The following is a 21,866-nucleotide window of genomic DNA, read 5'->3' on the forward strand; positions in this document are numbered from 1 at the left end:
TGGTTGCTAGTCGTGTGTGGAGGGGGGGTTCTGCAGCTCCAGGGGCGGAGCTGGGCGGCGGGCTGGGATCCCAGCACATAACTCTGGGCAGCTGCAGTCTGGGGCCCGCAGACACCCAGCCTCTCTGAGTGAACTGACAGCATGAAGGTACCGGGCCCAGGGTGGGGAGCTCCTAGCCTTGGGGAATGAAGGCCACTTGCCAGAGAGGGGACTACAAAGGCAGAGGATTCTCTTGAAAAGCCTAAGGGTGTTGGACCTGTTCCTGAAAGTGGAAAGAGAAAGAGGGGCAAAGGGCAGGGAAAGGCTTTTAGGCAGGGGGTGAGCGGCATGGGTAATGGCACAAACGCAGAAGGAGAGCAAGGGGGCCCTGGGGCTGGGGCCAGGGGCTGTACTGACCCTATTTCCTGTCACCAGGTCCTCCTGGCCCTGCCACTGTTGCTGCTTCTCTCGACGCCTCCCTGCATCCCCCAGGCCTCTGGGATCCGGGGAGATGGTAAGCAGCCCTCCCCACCACCATTCCCAGACGCAACCTGGCTGGACAAAAAAGAGGCCTGGCTCTCAAGGCTCTCCAGTTCTGCAGGACTCAGTTTCCCCCTCTAAAGTGGGGCAGGTGAATAAAATGATCGAGCACTCAAAGGAAGAAATCAAGATTTCTCATGACAGAATCTCCTGGCTCCCGGGACAAACTATGGGGTGCTGAGGTGTCCTTTACGACTTTGTCCCTCTCTCCTCCCTGTCCCCACCCCCAGCACTGGAGAAGTATTGCCTTCAGCAACCCCTGGACTGTGATGACATCTATGCCCAAGGCTACCAGGCAGATGGTGTATACCTCATCTATCCATCGGGACCCAGCGTGCCGGTGCCTGTCTTTTGTGACATGACCACCGAGGGCGGCAAGTGGACGGTGAGTGGGAGGAGGGGACAAAGGCCTATCTGTGTAACCGGGAGTTTCACCTCCATCTTTAAAATGGGGGTTATACTCAAGGCAGAGTTTCTGAGCAGCTGTCAACATTTAATTCTAAGTGCTTCAGTAGTTTAATGCATGTAACCTACTGAATAAATCGTGGAGGTAGGTACCTTTGTTAGAGGAACTGAAGCCCAGAGAGGTGAAATAACTTGCCCCACGTCACACAGCTAAGACCAGGACTCACCACCAGACACCTGAACTCTAGCAGAGCACCCTGCCTTATCCACTTTTTTTTTTTTTTTTTTTTCGTATTGGGGATAGAACCCAGGCCTCATGCATGCTAGGCAATGCTCTACCTTGAGCCACACTCCAGCCCCGACTATCCCCCCAACATCTTCCCTTTCCTGTCTCTCAGCTGGACCTGATGGAGATCCCAGGTGAGTGCCAGTACACAACAGCTGCTCAACGAGGGGCCTGGTGCCAGTGTTCATCTTGTTTCAGCAACCTTCCAACTCTTCCCTCATTCAGTCATTTAACAAACTAGCCTCAGTATCAGTGTCCAGGCCTGGGTGGCCAGGGTGGGGTGAGACCTTTACCCTCTGGACCCTCCATGGTCCAGTTCCCTGTTCTCTCGGCTCCAGGTTTTCCAGAAGAGATTCAATGGTTCAGTGAGTTTCTTCCGGGGCTGGAATGACTACAAGCTGGGTTTTGGCCGAGCGGATGGGGAGTATTGGCTGGGTAAGGCAGGGGCCAGGTGGGAGGGGGACTGCCCCACAGCCAGGTCTTTGCTGACCAGCTACCACCTGTCCCTAGGGCTGCAAAACCTGCACCTCCTGACACTGAAGCAGAAGTATGAGCTGCGAGTGGACTTGGAAGACTTTGAGAACAACACAGCCTATGCCAAGTACGTGGACTTCTCCATCTCCCCGAACGCGGTCAGTGCTGAGGAGGACGGCTACACCCTTTACGTGGCAGGCTTCGAGGACGGCGGGGCAGGTACCCTCCTGACAGCTTCTCCCACAGGGGGCGAAGCAGGGCTGGCCCTGCCCCGTTGGCCCCTCCTGCAACCCTCCCGGGTTTGGAAGAACCACAGCTGGCTCCAGACCAGCTCCAGTCAGCTTGTGCCTTGGCCCTGAGGAGCAGCCACCCTGGCCCTGCTCCAGGCAGCCCTGTGGAAGAGCAGCTGTTTCTCTTCACAGCAGAGGCCCATCTACCCAGCATCTGACTCAGGGAGGGTGCCCTCATCCCGCCAGGATGCCATGTGATGTCCCTCAGTGTCACTCATCACTGTTGTCACCTTCTCCCTGCCAGGCACAGGGCTCAACTCCCTGCCTCAACAGCTCATCCCTCCTCCCCTCTGCCAGGTGACTCCCTGTCCTACCACAGTGGCCAGAAGTTCTCTACCTTCGACCGGGACCAGGACCTCTTTGTGCAGAACTGCGCAGCCCTCTCCTCCGGAGCCTTCTGGTTCCGCAGCTGCCACTTCGCCAACCTCAACGGCTTCTACCTGGGTGGCTCCCACCTCTCCTATGCCAATGGCATCAACTGGGCCCAGTGGAAGGGCTTCTACTACTCCCTCAAGCGCACCGAGATGAAAATCCGCCGGGCCTGAGGGACGGGCCCCGTCTCTCCCCTCCATGAGTGCCCTCCGTCCCCATCGCCCAGTGTGTTGCTTCTGCCACTTCCTGAGCACCAGCTTCTCACGGAGGCCTTGCAACTCCCAGCCACAGCTGATCCCCATCACACACCTAGAGTGACCATTTCTAAGCCAGGCTCTGCTCCTGTCCACCTGAGGGTAGGCTTTCAGCAACCCCTTCCCTCCCAAGCCTTTTCTGAGGTACAGCTGTCCCAGCCTGGACCTGGCGGGGTTCCATGGAACTCTTGAGTTGCCTTCACCCTGTCTCAACAACTGAAGCTAGGCGCCACCTCCCAGGCACTTGCTTTTGCATTCATCTTAGCCAGCTTCCTTAGGGTGGGCTGCTCATCTAAGGCTACCCTTAGACCGAGCAAGCACTCTATCCAGCACTCTCAGCGTACGTCAGTGACTCCTATGTGGCCACCACTACACCTCAGCACTCCCTCTGGCTGCTCCCAGAGTTCCTCCCACCCTTGGCCTCCCCCTCACCCACCTACTCAGCTCCCCCAACTGGTGTCCCAATGCTCAATGCCAAAACAATACTCACTACAGCTACTGCACATCACCCTGCAATAGCCATGGGCAAGGTAGGCATGGAAACGAGGTCCCCCACCTGTCCCAGGGACTGAAGTGTGGCTATGCAAGGGGGCAGAGAACAATCTGTGGGGCTGGGAGTGGGTGGGAAGTGGAGGTCTCAATAAACCTTCAGGACCTGATGAACTGGCTTTGTGTACACAAACATTTGCTTGGCCCCCAAATGTGGGTCCCTGACTCGTCCTTGTACCCCTGCTGATGGTGTCCTGACCCCAACTCCAAAAATGACACCTGGAGTCAGATGTAAAAGCGAACCTTATATTTCACAGGCCTCATCTTGATGGCAAAAAGACTGCATAATAATATTACAATAATAATAAAAATACAATACTGTAAAGGACTGCCCAGGGGTAGTCGGGCCTCCCAGTCCTGTTCATGGCTCGGTGGTGGCTCAGGTGGCTACTTAAGGCTGAAGGGTGGGTCTGAGATGAATCTGCAAAATAATCCAACTGAGCCTCACCTGCTGGGTCAAGGGCTTGCAGCCCTCAGGAATGCTCCCCTGGGCCTGGGAGCTGGGTCCGCCCTGGCAGCAAGGCACAAGCTGTGGGCCTCAGGGCTCCTGGAGGTCAGGCAGGTCAGCCAGCAGCATCGGGGAATCCATCTGGATCTCACGCTGCAGAGACTCAATGTCAGCAGGGTTCATGCCATGGCCCTCAAGCCAGTCAGCAAGGAGGGAGGCTGAGAGTGAGGCCGAGTCTGCCTGGCTGCAGAGAAAGGGAATCAGGGATGGGGGAGGGAGGGATGCTATTAGCCTAGGCCAGCTTGGCACAATCCCACAGGCAAGCTCTTCCTGCCCCAGGGCCCCTCCCAGAGCCCATTCCAGCTCAGTCCAGCCATCTTACCCATCCTGTGGCCCATCAGCCACTCCCATGTCGAAAGACTGGTTTAAGAATTCCTCCAGGTCAAAGCCAACACCATAGCCAGCCCCACTGCCCTTTGGAGTGCCTGAGAACACAGGGGGCAGGGGGTCCTCCACCTGCAGGGGATGATGGTAGGTTACAAGGCAGGTGCTAGCAAGGGTAGCACGAGGTGTGCAGAGCATCCTGTCCTGATGCTGCTAACCACTCAGATATCCCTGACCATCAATCACGCAGTGGCACTCAGCAGATCTCCGGGCCGAGCGTCTTCCAGGTAGTATCTTACCTGTCTCCCAACAATCTCTTCCTTAATATTATGCTCCTTCTATGAGCCAGGGGACAAGTTCAGAGATGTAAAACTCCATCTGTTCAGTTTTCATGAACAAAAACAACTTCCTGATCCCATTTTCCCTGGGCCCAGGTTCAGGGGTCCTCATGGCCTGGGCCTGTCCTCTCACCTGTGACTTGGACAGCTGCTGGGTCACCAGGCTGACATCAGGTGACTCTGATGTGGAAGGCTGAGGGGCCCCACCAGGATCTGAAGGTGGTGGGCCAGATGGGAAGTAAGGAAGAACTCCTGGGGCGCTGGGGCAAGGCAACCCAGGAGGTGGCACAAGCGACTGGGGGGCCAGGAGGCTAGTGGAGGTAGCAGTCTGGAGTGGAGCAGGTACAGTGACAGATCCAGGAGGGCCAGCAGGCTGGGGAGCAGGACCAGGGGGTGGGCAGGCAGGCTGGGGAGCAGGACCAGGGGCGGGGCCTGAAGGTTGTAGTGGAGGACCAGTGTGCTGAGCTACAGGGCCAGGTGGAGGACTAGTGGACTGCCCTGGGGGTGGCGTTGGGGTTGGAGCAGGGGGTGGAGCTGGAGCAGGGGCAGGGGCAGGGGGTTGGGCCATGCGAGTCCACCGCTCCAGAAGGCTTCGGTCATTGTCACTAAGCACCAGTCCGGCCAGAGGGTCAGTAGAGGGGCCTCCCAAGGCCCCAGCCCCCCTCTCCTTGCGCTCCCGCTCTTGCCGCCTCTTCTCCCGCTCCTTGGCTCGCTCTTGCCGCCTCCGGCGCTTCTCCTCCCGTTCTCTCTGGCGCTCCTGGGCTGTTACAGGCTTCCGAGGTTCAGGGGCCTCCAAGGGTGCACTGGGGCCATCTGGAGGGAAATTGGTAGAGGAAAGGTTAAGAGCTTGCGGCCCTGTCCAAGTTAGTCACCCACTTACCGCCCCACTTCCCAGCCAACTGCCACACCCATGAAGCACCTCTGAGCCGGCTCCGCAAGGACTTGAGCAGGGCAGCTTTGAGGGCTGCCTTGGTATTGTCTGAGATGGCACCCTCTCTTTTCGGTGGAGCAGGCTCATTGGCTGGTGGGGGAGGCTGTAGGGTCAGATCAATGGTGTCAGGAGCAGGGCCAGGGCATGGGGCTGGGGCTGGTGGCGGTGACTCCATGGCACAGTCCCCACTGGAAGCCCAGGGACTGGGCATCTCAATGTCTGGACAGCCAGGCTCACTGGTCACAGGCTGCAGGGAAGGCTGGAAACGGATCTGTTGGCGGATGCCTTCACGTCGAGCATGGAAGTCCTCAATCTCAGCCACAATGGCCTCCTTAATGCGCTCACGAGTAAGGGCTTCACGGTCAAAGGCAAAGTCAAAGGGTGGGGCACAATCAGGCTCATCATCAGGGTCATGGTACTTGGCCAGAAAAGGGTGGCGAAGGGCAGCAGCTGCTGAGATGCGGGCGCTGGGTTCGAAACGTAGCATTCGGCCCAACAGTGAGAGGGCCTGACGATCAGCACCTGGGTACACAGTCTCCCATGGCACAGGCTGGCGTGGTGGCAGGCTCTGGATATAGGCCCGCACCCTTTCAGCTCCCACAGCCTGAATCACAGCTGGGGATGGAGTACCCAGCACCATCATGATCAGCTGTAGCTGGTGCACATAGTTTTTGCCTGGGAAGAGCTGGCGCCGGGCCAGCATCTCACCAAAGATGCAGCCCACAGACCAGAGGTCAATAGCCTGCGTGTACTCATGCAGGGAAAGCATGAGTTCAGGGGCGCGGTACCAGCGAGTGGCCACATACTCGGTCATGAAGTACTGATGCTCGGCAGGGGAAGTACACAGGCCACGGGCCATACCAAAGTCACCGATCTTGAGCTCACAGTTCTCATTCACCAACAGGTTGGAGGGCTTGAGGTCACGGTGAATGACCTGAGCTGAGTGCATATACTTGAGGCCCCGAAGCAGCTGGTACAGGAAATAGCGCACATGCTCCAGAGTGAGCGGCTGTGAGGAGTGGATGATCTGGTGCAGGTCGCTCTCCATCAGGTCCAGCACCACATAGCTGGAATTGAGAAGAGGTGAGAGGCATGGGCTGGCAACCAACATCCCTACCAGCATCACTTAAATCTAGACAGGTAATGGGCTTACTTTGGGACCCCAAAGAGCTAATGGCATAGCATGAAAGAAGACTGCCAGGTTCAAGATTCTCTGCAACTTTTCCAGGAACTTGATTAAATCTCTTTTCTTCCCAGATCCAGTTTCTCTATCAGATAAAAGATGGGGTTCAACTATACCAGGGCTGGCCAGAAGGTTCAGTTTTAGAGCTGACTCCATTGTTTGGTAGTGGCTGCTTGAAGGATAGGAAAGGCAGTGTTGAAAGGGGCCTGCACCATTCCAAGGTATCTACCTTTTCCTTGTTCTCCAGGTGTGGTTTCCTATAGAAACCAAGTCTTCTACAGGAAAGAGTTCTGTGATCGATTAGCAATGTCTGGTATGGGAATAGGAGGATGCAGTTTGATCATCCTATGCCTACCATTCTATGTTCTGAGATCCTGTAAAACTGTAACATCTATACTCTTCTTGAGGAATAACCACAGTCCCTGGCAATGTCCTAGAGTAGCACTGGTTGTGGAATCATGGGAATTTTCTCAGTCTGACTCACATCAGGCTTACCTGTCCTTCCGTAACTTCAGCAGTATGGCCCTGGGTTTTGAAATGGTCCCAGCTATGCCACCCTCTCCCATCCAGCTCCTTACACAGATCTGAACTCTCCATAGGGCACAGTGGGCCTCAGGATGTCCTTGATGGCGATGATATTGTCATGCTTGAAGTGTTTGAGGATCTTGAGTTCCCTGAGGGTCCGTTTGGCATTGGTCACCACATCAAAAGCATTCGGGATCTTCTTGATGGCCACCTGCTGGCCTGAGGAGCAGGGAAAAGGCAGATACCACCAGAGGGTACCTTGGTACCCTTAACTGCAGGTCCCTTTAACAGTGCCCTTGTATGGTGCAAAAAGCAACAGTTACCATAAAGTAGGTACCTACCATGTACCAAACCCAGTGCTAGGCACTTTACGTACATCACGGAAGTTTACCTTCACACTACCTTGTGAGGTAAGTATTAATAGCTCAAAGTTACAGATGAGGCAAATAGGCCTGGTGACTTGTTGGAGGTTGCACAGCTATTTAGTGGTGGTCTTGACTCTAACGCCTGAGGTCACTCTCTCTCCCTACACTTTCTCTCCATCTCTGATGTTCCTCACCAAACCCTTGTGCCAGTCTCTGGTTCTAGAACACACCTCTCTTTTGGACACCAACGGGGGTGGGGGGCTCTCTATTCTGGTCTGCCGGGACTGTCACTTTTCTGAGGAAGCAGTTCGACAGGATGAGAAAAGTGCCTCCCTAGGAGCTGGCACTTGGTGTTGAGCTGAACCAGAAGCCACAGCGCAGCTTTCCTTCCTGGCTGGTGGAGCCCAGGCCGGTTCCTCCCTGCCTCTGGGAACCCGTTTCCACCTCCACCAGAGGCTCAGGAAGCTCACCCGTGAGGCGGCGGCGAGCAGAGGACACCACCCCGTAGGCCCCGTTGCCTATGGTCTCAATGATCTCGTACTCGTCCCCCACGTCAAAGGTCACATCAAAGGAGCGGGCTTTGAGCAGGGCCAGGTTCTTGGCCGCGACCGAGGCAGCGGTGTGGGCGGGTTCTGCTTTCACCGGCCCGGGCGGCTCCCCAGAGCCATCCTCGCCGTCTTCTTCCTTTAGGGGCTCGGCCATGGTGTCTGTGTGGAGACGCTGATGAGGAGGGGCCCGACCGCCCCGTGGGCCTCAGTTTCCCTGTGGGCTGGGGAGCAGCAGAACCAGAAAATCTCCAAGTTCCCTAAACCGATCGTGGCCATGGGGGGGTGGGGGAGGGAAGAGAGAGACGCTCGCACGTAGCAGGCATCCTACACTGGGAGTCGGAATCCAGAGACCAGATTGGGGTCCGAGGTGGGGGAGGGCGCGGAGCGGTCCAGGAAGAAAGGGAGGGGCGGGGCACTCGGGTTTCCTCCAGGCCACACTCACCGAATGGCGCCTCGCCCCCACGCCTCCTCGAGGATTTTGGGAGTCCCAGAGCGCGCCGTCTCCAGCGGAGAGGGTCTCCAAGACTCACTCACTTGTTCAAGGGCCACCGCTACCACCTCGGCGGAGCACGCAGCGCAGCCTGTTCCCCACCCCCCGTCCAGCCCCGCCCCCCAAGACCACGCCTTCTCCAGCCTCTAGCCAACCGCTGAGCGGCCTCCGCGGAGGCTCCCACCCCTTCGGTTTACTGTGTCCAATGCGAGGTAGGAGCGAGGAAGCCACACCCACTCCTGCCCGCGCGCGCGCCCGCCGCTGTCCAGCTAGTCCGCGGGAGCCGCCCAAAGGGTGCTCGGCACTTCTCCTGGATTCGCACGCTCGGCACCATCCTCTGACACATGCGCACTGGCAGCCCGGGGAAGCCCAGTGGAGGGCAACGCCCCTGCACGTATGCGCGCGCGCCCCCGTCAATCGGCACTACCTCCTACGGCCAATCACAGCTTGTCCCGCCAGCTCTGGGACTAGCCAGGACGTTCGGAGAGACAGAGATGCCTGGGAATGTTACCTTGGCAACCACCTCCCGAAAATCTCCTCCTTTTGGCCCCTCTTGCCTAACGGCCCTCGACGCCTGGCGGATTGTTCCCCAACCCCCCCCCCACCCCCGCGATTTCTTGGTTCCCGGAGTTCTGGAAATGCATCATCTCCGGTAGACGGTGACCCGTCTTGTCCAACCACAGAGATCCCAGTCCTCCGGGATTCTAGAGCGGCGGACATAAAGCCGCCACTGACTTCCGGTGGCTGGCCATGCGGCTTCCGTCGATCCTGGATCGTGGCTCTGGGTTTCTATACTCCTGGGTGTGTTGGTTCGGTGCGTTTCGCTGTCTGGTGATAGCGCTTTGGGCAGCGGCGGAACCAGAGCCCTATAGTTCATACACTCACGTAGCCTCTCTATGGAGCACCGTCCCTTTGCGGCTCAGTGCCCAGGAAGCCGAGGTGAGCGCATTGGGCAGTGTGCTCTAGGAGGAAAGGTTTTCTGCAGGGAGCTCGGACGGGGCTATAAGGAACAAGTGGTTTGGGGTTGGATCGCCAAAGATGGCTGGATTTTCACCAAGCGAGATGACAAAGAGAGCGTTTGCAGCCTAGCAAAAGTGTGGAGGTCCAGAAGTGGAGGGACACAGGCTGTCCACAGCCTTGAATCATGACCAGTGAGTAGGAGAGATCGGGACTGAGTGCCAGATTGACCATTTATTTGTCGGGTCGAAAACTAAAGACTCAGAGTAGATCCAGACTAGAAATGAATTTTGGTAAGCCTGCATTTTTTTTATATCCTCTGTTGTGTTTTGTTTTTTACTTTTTATAAAAACGCATACAAAAAGTTTCACATATCATAAGCAGCCCAATAAATTTTCACACATGATACACACGTGTTACATTCAGACTTAAAAAAAAAAACTGACCGAACATGACCAGTCCTTCAGAAGCCCCTCCCCTTTTCTAGTATTAACACTTTGGGGGGTTTTGTTTTGTTTTTATTTTTCATACTTCTGGGAGTTTTGCACGGAATTTTAAGACACATAATTTTTAAAACTTGGCATCAGAAGAAAATATACTGGAGTATTAGGAAAGCTCCAGGACAAATACATGTCTAGTATTTAGACAGGCCTTGATCATATACGCTTACTGAGTTAAGGTTGAACTATAAATTTGTTTCACATTTTTCTGACAGCATAAAAAAGCCAGATTATGTTACACCATTTGCATTAATAAATCACACTCATGAGAAATGGGCACTTTCTGTCACCAAGATCTATCTTTTTACGTCTTACTTTTAGGTGATAAATAAGACAGTCTCTTGCCACTGAAATATGTGCAGTTCAAACCCTGCAGTGTCCCTAAGCATAAGCAGAGGATGCAAGACCTGTTAAACACCATTCTTTGTTTTTTTCAGAAGATCAAGTAGACCTCTGTCTGATCCAGAAATAAAAGGCAAAATACCAGAAGAGTCTAGAAACTTGTGTATCTTTTAAATACTTTGTAATTATTTCATCTTGTCTGACTTTATGAACTGCAAACAGTTCCACATTCCCTGGCAAAAACTCCCTAATTCCCAATTACTTCATCTACTGAGTGCTACTCTGCTTCTGCCCTCAATATCCCTGACTCTGTCCTGGAAAAGTCACCAATGACCTAATTATAGGCAAATCCAAGGAGCATTCTTCAGTTCTTGCCTTACTGAATTATTTGTTGCATATGACACAACCACTTCTTTAAAAAAAAAAAAAAGATTGCTGAATAACGCATTCTTAGGTTCAGAATTTTCCATTTTAAGTGAAAAACTTTGTCCCACCTCTAGGTGGCCAGTGGAAAAAAGCAATACAAATACAATACAAACAAATAATTTGTACCTGCTGTGAGAATCAACTTAGGTTGGGTCTTTTCTGTCAAAGGATTTAATCAGTAATCACTGCTGTTACAAATGGTAGTCTCACTAACATTTCTTAGTCAGAAATTTGCTTCCCATATGCTGGCTTTATGGACTCTGTTTAACGTGATAAAAGTTTCTATTCAGAACAAAGGGTTTTTATCCTCAGCTAGGCTGGGGCAGGAATTCTGCTAGATGCCCTGGTTCCAGACATGAAAACCAAAACCAGTTACTGCTTCTCTGAAACTTCTTTGTTCCCAAAGGCCTCTCCTAATGTGGCCCCTTTCTAACTAGCCAACCATGTAGACTGTGAGCCCCAGAATCTGCCTAATCCAGGGCAGGAGAGGAACAGCAAGGTGTCAGATAAAACCCCTGCAGATCTCCTGCTTGGTGTGTATACCTCCCAGACTTCCTGGTGTGCACCCTTCTGCAGAAGTAAATTTTGCCTTGCCTTTTGACTTCTGAGTAGTGTCGTCTCTCTCATGACACCCCAATATCTTAAAGATATTTCTAACACTGCCTCCTATTTGTATACAAAAGGTAGCAAAAATGGTCTTTCCCAAAGACCATTCCATTCAATAATTGAAGCGGTCCCTCACTCTTTGTTTAAAAAAATAACAGATTTTTGGACATATAATTCACATACCTTAAAACTCACCATTTTAGCCAGACAAAGTGTCTCAAGCCTATAATCCTAGCTACTTGGGAAGCAGAGTAAGGTTCAAGGCCAACCTGGGCAAAAAAGTTAGTGAGACCCCATCTGAACCAACAAGCTGGGCATGATGCTTATATCTGCCATACCAGCTTTTCTGGAGGCACAGGTAGGAGGACCACAGTCAGGGCGAGCCCCTGGCAAAAACAGAAGACCTTATCCCAAAAATAATTACAGCAAAAAGGGCTAGGGAGTGGCTCAAGTGGTAGAGCACCTGCCTAGCAAGTGTAAGGCCCTGAGCGCAAATGCCTGTACTGCCAAAAAAAAAAAAAAAACCATGTTATAGAGTATAACTCAGGTTTTTTAGTATGTTCACAGAGTTGGACAGCCATTACCACTGCCTAGTTTTATAATATTTTCATCACCCCAAAAAGCAGAAACTCACTAGTAATCGCCCCTCATTCTTCTGCCCAGCTCTAGGCAATGGCTGAACTACTTTGTGTCTATTCTGGACTTTTCATATAGATGTGCCCTTGGGGTCTGATTTCTTTCACTTCCTAACATGTTGTGAAGATCTGCCTGTATTCTATTATGTATCAATACTCTACTTTTATTGACTAAATAATTTTCCATTTTGTTTACCCATTCATTAATTGGTGGATATTTGCGTTGTTTCTAATTCTTTGTCTTTATGAATTAATGCTGATCCGTGTACAGGTTTTTGCAAGGACACGTGTTGTGAGTTCTGGACTTACACGGAGGAGTGGAATTTCTGGGCCATATGAAAGTCTGTGTTTAACTGCCAAGCTGTTTCCCCAGCCGCTGTACCATTTCCAGCCTCTCCTGAATATTTAAGAACTCCGGTTTCTCAACATCCTCATGCCACTTGTTATTTTCCTCCTTTCACTAGTGGGTGTGAAGTGCTGCATCATTGTGGTTTCCATCTGCATTTCCCTAATGACTAAGAATGTTGGGCATCTTTTTGGGGAGTGGTGGCCATTTCGTCTTCGGGAAATGTCTGTTCAAATCCTTTGTCCACTGGGTTATTTGCCTTTTTTATTGGTAAGTTGTAAGAGTTGTTGACATATCTGGATATAAGCCCCTTACTGGATACATGATTTACAAATATGTATTGCTAGTCTGTGGGCTGTCTGTACACCTCAGTAGTGCCTTCTGTTGCACTCAAGCTTTTAAATTTGATGAAGTTCAGTTTCTCTGTTTTGCCATTTGTCACTTATGCTATGAGTGTCACATCTGACAAACCAGCTCATTCTTTTTTTTTTTTAATAGCTACACAGTATTCCTTTACAAATGTAACCTCTTTAATCAAGTTCCTAGAGGCAGACATTTAGATTAGGTCAAATTCTTTGCTATTGAGAACAATGCTGTGATACATTTTCTTTGAGTTTTTTTGTTTGTTTGGCAGTACTAGGATTTGAACTCGGGGCCTCATGCTTGCTAGGCAGGCGCAGTACCCACCAGTCATTTTTTGTGTTGGGTATTTTTGAGATAGGGTCTCTTGAAGTTTTTACACAAGATGGCTCTGAACCACAATCCTCCTGATCTCTGCCTCCTGAGTACCTAGGATTACAGGCATGAGCCACCAATGCCTGGCTTTAATACATTTCCTTGATCACATCCTTTTGCACACTGCAAGTGAATCTGCAGGAAAAGCATCTGGAAGTGGAAGTGCCAAGTTAAAGGACATCGCACTTGTACTTTACTAGCTGATGCCAGTTTCTGTCCTTTAGGATTATGCCAAGGTAGACACCCAACAGCAGTGTGAGAGAATGACCCACACGGTGCTTTTTCAAAGCTTGAAATGACTTGTCTGTGTTAAAAATGGGAGTATCCCAATCCAGAAAAATCTGACTTCTGGGTTCTTTGGAAAGTCAAATCTGTCAACATCAGACCTGCATTTCCCCATGGAAGTACTGGGCTGGAACCCTGCCATTGAAAGGGCATGGTCTCTCCAGTTTGTCACAGGCCCCACCACTCCCTACCTGCCTCCCCAGCACAGGCCAAGTGTCCAACGGCACTTACGGTGCTTGAAGCTGTGTTCTGCATCTTATTAAAAACAGGAAAGTGCAACAGGATGAGAGGATATGTGTTTTCAAAAAATGAAAAATGACATCAAACGTATTTCTTTGTGGGAATGAAGACTGTCAATGCGTGATAGACAAAATTCACCTCTCATCTCACACCTCCAGCCTGGCCCCTGGGCATTTGAGTTGAAGATTCCTGGCTTGGGTTGCTGAAAGCCTCTGGAGAGTTCTGAGTAGGAGGATGCCCTCTGAGCTGCCGTCCTGAAAGCCACCCCAGGCAAACAGCACAGAGGATGATGGGCCTGGGAGCATGACTCAAGTGGTGGCGGGTCTTCCTGGCAAGTCTGAGGCCCTGAGTTCAAACCCCAGTACCACCAAAAGAAAACAACAGCACAGACGATATACATGAGGGGGAGAGGCTGGAGGCAAGGAGGAAATTCTGTAACAGTCCAGGTGACAGCTCTGGACTAAGCAGGGACAGGGGACTGCAGAGCCTGACTCCGTGGAAGAGGTATGTGGGGAAGTAGAGGTAGGAGGCATGGATGGGGTTGAGTTCCTGGATGAGCAATAGGGATGTCACCAAGGTTTGGACTCAGGAAGAGGAGCAGGGTGGGGAGTGGCAATGAGCTAGGCAGTGGAGGTCAAGGATCATCTGATCACCTTCTCTTAGGGGGTGCCTTCCATCTCTGATCTAAGCCCCATAGACTTCCTGAGCTCCAGAACCTTCCCCGCCTTTCCTTCCTCAGGGAGCTGCCAATGGTGATATCTTCAAACAGCCTTGGGTCCCCCATTGTAGCAGTGGGGCTTCCCTTTTGTCAGTAGTCCCAGCAGAGTTTCTGGAGAGCCTCCCATTGGACAGGCTTAGTTGGCGTATGCTGTTAGCTAGGCCTGAGTCACCTGTCCACCTCTGGAAGTGGGGGAAAGGAAGACTGCAGCCCAAAACTCCTCAGACTTGGTGAATGAGGGTCTTTTCAAAGAAATCTTGGCTTTAAGGGGGGTGGGATGGACACTGGGAAATAATAGCAGAAATGATAGGCGAGCCCTTGCCCCTTCTGCTACTGGAGAAAGTCGCTTAACAGCTTTGGGGAGCACAGGGTGGACTGTACGTCAGGAGAAGCCACTCTACCAGCTGTTACTGCTCTCTGTCCAGTCCCACACTTTTGCGTTTTAAGACATGCTTTGGCATCACTAACACCCAGGCTTGAATCTTTCTTTAAGGGGGAACCAGGATGCAGCACTGTCCCCAGTTACTGCTGAAAATGTGGCTCAGGTGGGGAGAGAGAGTGAATGACCCACGCCAGGAAGCCTGGCCTATGCTCCCTGCCTGGCTCCTAGGCTTTGCACACACATGGTGATCTGGTTCAGTTAGCCAGCAAGTGGCCAGAACAGTGGAGGGAAACTTATGTACCCAAACCACGTCCCACACCCACATCTGCAGGGGCTGCTGGCTAGCAGGGAGCTGTCCCCAGGTCCCACTCAAAGGAAAGCCATCATCAGCCTGCAGGAACCCCAGTCCTGTCTCAGGCCTTCCTGTTCCTGCTGCCACCTACCTGACAGCACAGATGGAATAACCCCTTCCCAAAAAGGGAGGTCACTTTACTATGGAATCTACAGAAGATACCACCTGTCATTAATGGAACTGCTTAAGGCACCAGCAAGACAGGTTGGCAAGGACAGCTGGGGACCAAGAACTTCTTCCCAACCTGCTGTGAACCCACCATAGAAGAAAGGGCTGAATTGTAATCCCAGCAGCTGGGCCCCTTGGTAGGCCTCAGCCCTTCCAGCCTGCCTCTCACTTTCTCCATACTGTGTGTGAGAGGTGGAGGGGTTGATCTGTTCCCCTGAACATGGAAAGGCATCTCCCCAAGGCTGAAAGTGGAGACTTTTCTACACTATAAGTGAGTCCAGATCCTATTTGAACAAGGACCCTGCCATTAACCATACAAATGTGAGGGCTAAGGACTGGCTGGACTCTGAGCAGAGGAGGGTGAGGAGCCACCAACCTTGGCTTAAACACTTGAAGATTTACTTTGCTTTCATCATAAGAAGTCTGAAGGCTAGCAGGGCTTTGCTGGCCTCAGGTTAGCTGCCAGGCAATGCTTATCAGGGACCAAAGCACCCTCTCACTTCCCATAATCCTCCTAACAGTGCGCCTCTCTTAACTCACAGCTGCTGCATTCCAGCCATCACATTCATGCTTCAGGCAGCATAAAGAGGGAAAAAGGACACAGGAACTACCTCTGTCCCCTATCGTCACAAGCACAAATGCCTTCCTGGTAACCCCCAGCAGATCTCAGACAGAACTGGGTCACATGCCACTTCTAGCTGCAAGGGAGGCTCAAGATCAAGTGCTTAGATAAGAATATCGGTCAGGGTTAATTAGAAAAGAAGTCAAGAACAGACATTGAGTAGGTAAATCACAGACACGGGGTCAAAGCCATATGTATAGATCAAGAGGCTGGGTGCAGGGCATGCAGGTACTCAAGACCAGGATTAGGCCTCTGCTAGCTGGGACCCTGGGGTCCAGTGGGCCTGGATTCCCAATTCAGGGTGCTTGGGGAAGCAAGGTGGTTGTGTCAGGAGCCAAGGCCTCCCTCAGCCTAGAGCCCAGTGTGTCCCAGGTGACAAGCAGAAGGACCAGGAGTGGTTATGTGGCAGGAGCTGGCTGGCAGCATTCAACCCACTCCTTGATCCCTACCCTGCCGTCAAGCCCTCTGTGCTCACACACAGTCACACTGTGACACATGTATTCACGTGCCCATCTGCCCGCACAGCAGCACAGACATGCTCATACCCCCAACAGGGACGTTCTGCGGTGCACAGGATACACGCAGGTGCACAAAACACAGGGGCACAAAAGCACACTCACTCACATGGACACAGACAACACATTCAAATTTGCATCCCACAGGGATTTGCACCAACCTTTGCAGAAGCACACCCAAAACCACACCTACACGTGCAGGGACTGAACACATATACATCAACTTCTAGAACTATACTGGACACCCATGGGACCTGCACAGTCATCCAAAGACAAGTGCATATCCAGGGCACAGAGACCCAGGCAAATCTCTCTCCCTATAGTGATTCTCTTTGGTCTCCCTTTGTCCCGGCACAGCAACCATGGCACCTGCCCAACTCATGTGTTTTGGAAAATAGGAGGGGATGACTTCAGCTTAAGTTACTTTCTCACAGGGGACAGGTGAGCAGTGTGTCTCCCAGAGAGGCAGGGGCCTGCTGAGAGGGGCAGGGCTTATAAAACCCAGACTTGGGGAGCCCAGAGTGGACCCCTTGGCAAGCTTGATGGGAAGATGAGGGGGTGGAGGCCCCATACCAAGCCAGTGTGGCCTGATGGGTGGCATGGGCTGAGTTATTGGGCTGTCCTGCCTACAAGATGCAGAGGGTCCCAGCAGACAGCATTTGCATGAAACCTTACCAAAAGAAAGGGACCACAGCAGCATCCAGGAAGTGGCTGTCCCTGGCTTCAGAAGCCTGGGTGGGCAGAGTAACCTCATGGTCAGATGGCTGAAGGTGCAGTTTGGGACACCACCCTGCTTCCTCTATTCTGCACAGACCCACAGCGACGGGACCAGGGTGACAGAGATTGGTACATGCCATTGCAGTGCCTGGTGTTCCAACCTTGGGGCCTGTTAGTCCTGAGGCTGGCACTTTGTAGAGTAGGGTTGATAGGTAGCAGCTGGACACGAGCGGTGCAGACAGACAAAGGGAACGCTAAGGTTCAGTGTGTACATGCTCAGAGCCCTGCTCTCTCTCTACGGCCTGCTTTCTTCCAAGCTGCAAGCTAAACTTTTCTAGACATAGGCTTCTGGCTCAGCATCCTTGTGAAACCCCAATACCACTGAGAGGGAGGAGGCCTGGTGTGGCCTGGTAAGAAGGCCTGATACAGCCAGATCCTCCTCCAGGTGAACCTTGCTCTAGAATGCAGATGCATCATTTATGGCCACCTGCATGTGGTCTCAAGAAAAGGGAAAAGGCTCTGGTCTAATCAGTTAAGGTGGGCTGCTTCGATGGGGAGTTGCCTTTTGTCCACTGCCACGTCACTATAATCTCCTTGTACTCTAAATTTTTCTTCACCCCCCCGCCATGGGGTTTTCTTAGGTGGTCCTGGGTCATTGTATGCTCAGTGATTCTTGAGATGTGTGTCAATCACTCCCTGCAGGCTGTTCTTAGAGAGGGACGTGATGCTCCAAGCCCCCCAAACGTCAATAAGAGCCATGTCAGAGTGTATGTGATGGTTGGCCTCTCTGAGAGGACCCGCTTTCACCTCTGAAAGTGTCTTTCTCAACTTTGTTTCTCTTAATAGACTTTAGTGTCACTCTTACACAATTTCTCATCTTGCCTGGATCTTCTCTCCCCGGATGCAAGGACTGAGATAGCTGTGCTGACCCTCCTATGACAGGCCATGTACTCATAGCCTTGGAGCTGGGCGTCCACGACTGAGCAGCCCTATCAGTTTGCTCTGCGGGGTGCCCCTGGCTACCTCATGCCATGGTGATAGCATCATAGCAGGAGTGTGTTAGGAAGGGGTCACAGGTGAGATGAGCCGGAGACACTCAGGAGCCGGACTCGCTCTTCTACAACCATTCTCAGAACTAAGACCTCCAAAACTGTGAGCTAAATAAACCTCTCTTCTTTATAAAGTAAAAACCTCAGGACTAACTTAAGTACCATTTAGGACTTGAGGTGTCCCTCAGTGGTAGAGCCCTACCTGGCCTGGGTTCATCCCCAGCACAGCAAACAACAAAAACCATTAACCCCTTCCATGACCTAATTACCCCCGCTATGACCCACCTCTTTTTCCACACCACCTCCCAATCTTGCCATGGAACCTTTGGGGCACAAGCCATACCCACCATAGCAGGGCTGCAGTCCTGTGTTCGCTCAGAAGCCCTGCTTGCCCGGGGTGTAGGGATCGAGAATAGGATCTGCTGTCTGTTCTCGGGAAGAACTCAAGACTGTAGGGTCACAGAGATGGCGGCCACGTGGCCATACACCCTGCTCCTGGCCTTCTGCCTCTTCCTGGTTTCCCTCTTTCTCTGGGATGGTGGTGTCTCCATCCCAAGGACTGAGCAGGCAAAGTCAAGCGGCGCCTTCCAGAAGCAGTGGTGAACGTTCACCTTCTCTCACCAGGTACCTGGATGTCTGGTTGCCAGATAAAATATAGGAAATCAAGTTAAATTTGAATTTCAGATAATGAATAATTCTTGAGTTATATACATAACTAGTATTGCATGTCTCTTGTATTTTTACTCTTCCATCTGGTGAGCCTACCTGGAAGACCACATCTGTACACCTTTCCTCATTTCTCCAGCAGCCTCTCCCCACAAGGTAAGCAGGGAGATGGTGCGAACCCCTCCTCCACTCAGAAGCTCCAGCTGCTCTGAGGCCCTGGACAATCTGACCTCATCTCTATGACCTCATTATCTACCACCAGCAGTGTGCTGATAAAGTAACTCTCTGAAAAAAAAATCTTAATTAAAAAATAAAGATCTGATGTTAGCATTGGCCAATTTCCACGGTGTAAAGAAATATTCCTTCCATGACTGACTTCAAGCTGCCAAAATGATATCACTGAATGCAGAGTTGAGAAGAAGTACAAGATTGTGTCTTTTGAGTCAATGCAAGCCAGTGCAACCAGGCTCCATTCTGCCTCTCTGTCCACCTCAGGGCCTTTGTACTTACTGTGGTCTTTGTTTGGAAATGCTTACTGCCAAATCCTAGAAAGCTCACCCTTTCACTTCTTGCAAAACATTGCTCAGATGTATCGTCCTCAGAGTAACCTTCCTTGTCCACTACCTACAATAACCCTGCATGCTGCCCATCACTCTCTACCCACTTTGACTTTTTCTTCATAGCACTTACCACTATTTCAAATTGTTTTGAACATCTGTTTACTTGTTTGCTTCCCTAACAGAAAATCAACTCCATGAGTCAGGGCCTGTGTCTGTCTTGTTTTCAACTCTATCCCAAGCACCTAGCACAGTGCCTGGCATACAGTAGGCACCCAGTACATACTTGTTGAGTGAGCAATAACTCTAGGCTCAGTATACTTGGCTCACATGCCCTCAATGGTCATTTTTTCATCTTGGGTGGAGCAATTCCATATGCCTGTGAAAGTCCCAGCTAAAGCCTTTAACACTCCTCTTCCCAACCCCCAACCTCCCAAGGCCACTCCCTCAATAAGAGCACACGAATCGCAACCCAACTCCACACTAACCTTGCTTGTACACCCTTGCAAGGCCCTGTTTATTGCTAAACATCATGGTGGTGTCCCCTGTGAGGGGGCTGTCATGGGCACTGTGGGGCTGAATAGCATTTTGCTGTTTCTCCAGTCCCCACTATGTAGCACAAGGAATCCCCAGCTCTACTCCTTCTCATGGGGAAAATGTAGCTATTAGAACCAAGCCTCCTAACCTTGTCAGAGGTACTTAAAGTCAGCCATGGGGTTCCTCATGGAGAAGAATCAGCTAACTCAACATTTCATTCCAGCTGCCTTCTCCCTCGCCATCCTGTTCTATGGATTCTGGAATGACAAATGCTCAAGTACCAGACTCCCTTGAAGTTAGAAGTACGACACAACTCAGCTTGGCTGACTGATCGTGAATTCTCTCAGTCCTTCAGATGATTTAACAGGAGAGACATAACCCAGGCAATACCTTCATCTCATTTAAGATTCTGAGGCCCAGAGCACAGCAATGACAGGTCAGCCCAGGCTCACACTGCACACTGGGGACAGGCCGAGGATGGAAACTGAGGGCCCTGCATGCTACCTTACGCTCTGCCCCAGACTAGACCAGGTTACTCTGTTGTGCTACCTGAGGCGGTGGGCCCTGGGAATTCTCTCCCACCTCTAGGCCCTCCCTCTGGCTGGAACCTGAGGACCAAGCACTGGACCACAAGGCTCCAGAGTTCTGCAGAGTGTCCCCAAAGACCTCCACTCAGTCATTGAACAAGCACTTAGTAACTTTAACAACTGCCCATCACTGGATGCTTAGGGAGGACTGCATCTGGTAGCAGAGACTGAGTCAGATCACTAGTGTGGCAGGGCTGTGACCCAGGGACCAGGAGAGCCCAGCAAAGGCCCCTGGACAAACTTGCGGATCAGAAAAAAGGCATCCTGGAGGAGGACACATTTATTTGGCTCTTGCAGTTTGGTACGTTCTTGGCAGAAAAGGTGGGAAAAGCATTCCAGGCATGACAAAACAGCACGTGCAATGACAACGTGATGTGCAGATGCTGCCGAATTGTCCATTGACAGTGGTTAATTTCGGGCTGTGAATTTCCCAGAGTGAGGAATAAATCCACACGCCATGAAGAAGGTGGGTGCAGGCACTGCAGGGCAGAGCGAGGTGAGGATGCCGCAGGAGGAGACTCTAGAGGTACCCAGGCCACAGAGGGTGTGGGCAGCCTCATTTATGACGCTCAGCCTCACCTGGCCTGCATCCCAGCCGCAGGAAACCAGCAAGCATCCCAGGTATGGCCCCTCCATGGAAGGGCCACATGCAGAGCCACGAAAAAAGACCCACAGGACTGCAAGAGGAGTCACAGGACCCTGGTTCAAATCCTGACTCTGCTTCCAGCTTGCTGTAGTCTTGGGAAGTCACTCCCTCTCTTTGCGCCTTGACTGCCCCATTCTGTCAAAGAGGCGAAGAGCACTGGCCTTGTGGAGTCCCTGTAGGAAGCCCACAGCAGTGGGTGCTCAGAGCCCCCGGGGGTGTGTGGAAAGGGAGCAATGTTGCCCCATCTCAGCTGGCTGCCCTCTGCATCTCACCCGAGATGGAAGGCAGGTCCAGGAGGAGCCCTCTGTCCTCCTTTCACCTGGACAGGAGGAGGCTCTACAGAGCCCACAAATACTGAAGGCTGTGAGCATGGACTCCTGCCCCCACTGTGCACCCAGGGCCACCAATGTGGCTCTGAGATCAGGCTCTGCATGGCAGCTCCCTCCTCCCCAGGCTCTGTCCCGTTTGCCTGCTGACCTAGGCTTTATGCAGCAGTGAGGAGGAGGCACAGGAGAAGCTAACTGTCCTGGGCAGGCAAGGATGAGACTGGACCCAGCTGGAGACTGAGACCCAGGGAGCTATACAGATGTGGCCACTGCAGGGACAGGAAGGGAGGAGCAGTTGCAGGGGCAAGGTTCATCCTCAAGGGGGAGGATCCAGGCTCTCTGAACATCAGTGATCCAGTCTTGGCTTTGGGTAGCAGGAACCTGGGATCAGGACAGAGACCATACAGGCAGTGGAGGTGTCCAGCCTGCATAGAGGAGCTCCAAGCAGATATGGCATGACCTGTGAGGACCCTGGGTGGATCCTGATTAACAAGATGGAACAGATGGAGGGCTCCCTAAAGAAGGCCCTGCGCCCTGAGTAACAGGCAAGAAAAAAGCAAGCAGAGTTGGACAGCCATCTATCATATGCCT

The 21,866-nt window shown here is 52.1% G+C and overlaps 2 protein-coding genes across 5 annotated transcripts; one reads left to right on the forward strand and one right to left on the reverse strand.

The window, feature by feature from the left end:
- On the forward strand, positions 1-3,259 carry Mfap4 (microfibril associated protein 4). 2 transcript variants are annotated; one of them, XM_020184567.2, is made up of 6 exons: positions 4-147; positions 415-493; positions 750-904; positions 1,549-1,645; positions 1,721-1,903; positions 2,272-3,259. In XM_020184567.2, the coding sequence occupies exons 1-6, from the start codon at positions 142-144 to the stop codon at positions 2,517-2,519; spliced, it is 768 nt and encodes a 255-aa protein (XP_020040156.1). In that variant the 5' UTR covers positions 4-141; the 3' UTR covers positions 2,520-3,259. The 2 variants fall into 2 exon arrangements, with proteins under 2 accessions (XP_020040155.1, XP_020040156.1); XM_020184566.2 differs by having other exon boundaries at positions 1-147; positions 1,549-1,903.
- A 122-nt stretch (positions 3,260-3,381) lies between these two features.
- On the reverse strand, positions 3,382-8,456 carry Mapk7 (mitogen-activated protein kinase 7). 3 transcript variants are annotated; one of them, XM_020184557.2, is made up of 7 exons: positions 8,314-8,456; positions 7,794-8,030; positions 7,012-7,177; positions 5,239-6,317; positions 4,453-5,132; positions 3,980-4,113; positions 3,382-3,841 (listed from the first exon to the last, which is right to left on the reverse strand). In XM_020184557.2, exons 2-7 carry the CDS (start codon positions 8,023-8,025, stop codon positions 3,688-3,690), a joined length of 2,445 nt encoding a protein of 814 aa, XP_020040146.1. In that variant the 5' UTR covers positions 8,026-8,030; positions 8,314-8,456; the 3' UTR covers positions 3,382-3,687. The 3 variants fall into 3 exon arrangements, with proteins under 3 accessions (XP_020040146.1, XP_020040145.1, XP_073902789.1); XM_020184556.2 differs by having other exon boundaries at positions 7,794-8,092; XM_074046688.1 differs by lacking the exons at positions 7,012-7,177; positions 7,794-8,030; positions 8,314-8,456 and adding an exon at positions 6,404-7,005.
- Between the last annotated feature and the right edge of the window lie 13,410 nt (positions 8,457-21,866).

This window comes from Castor canadensis, chromosome 11, assembly GCF_047511655.1.
Source record: "Castor canadensis chromosome 11, mCasCan1.hap1v2, whole genome shotgun sequence".
Lineage (NCBI taxonomy): Eukaryota > Metazoa > Chordata > Mammalia > Rodentia > Castoridae > Castor > Castor canadensis.

Bases quoted from the DNA above. Each gene is read 5' to 3' on its own strand.
- Mfap4 (XM_020184566.2), top strand. The intron at 494-749 runs GTAAGCAGCCCT...CCCCACCCCCAG, and splicing joins CTCTGGGATCCGGGGAGATG to CACTGGAGAAGTATTGCCTT. The intron at 1,904-2,271 runs GTACCCTCCTGA...CCCCTCTGCCAG, and splicing joins CTTCGAGGACGGCGGGGCAG to GTGACTCCCTGTCCTACCAC.
- Mapk7 (XM_020184557.2), bottom strand. From the start codon at position 8,025: ATGGCCGAGCCCCTAAAGGAAGAAGACGGCGAGGATGGCTCTGGGGAG. The intron at 6,318-7,011 runs GTAAGGAGCTGG...TCTCAATTCCAG, and splicing joins TATGGAGAGTTCAGATCTGT to CTATGTGGTGCTGGACCTGA. The intron at 5,133-5,238 runs GTGCTTCATGGG...ATTTCCCTCCAG, and splicing joins CTTGCGGAGCCGGCTCAGAG to ATGGCCCCAGTGCACCCTTG.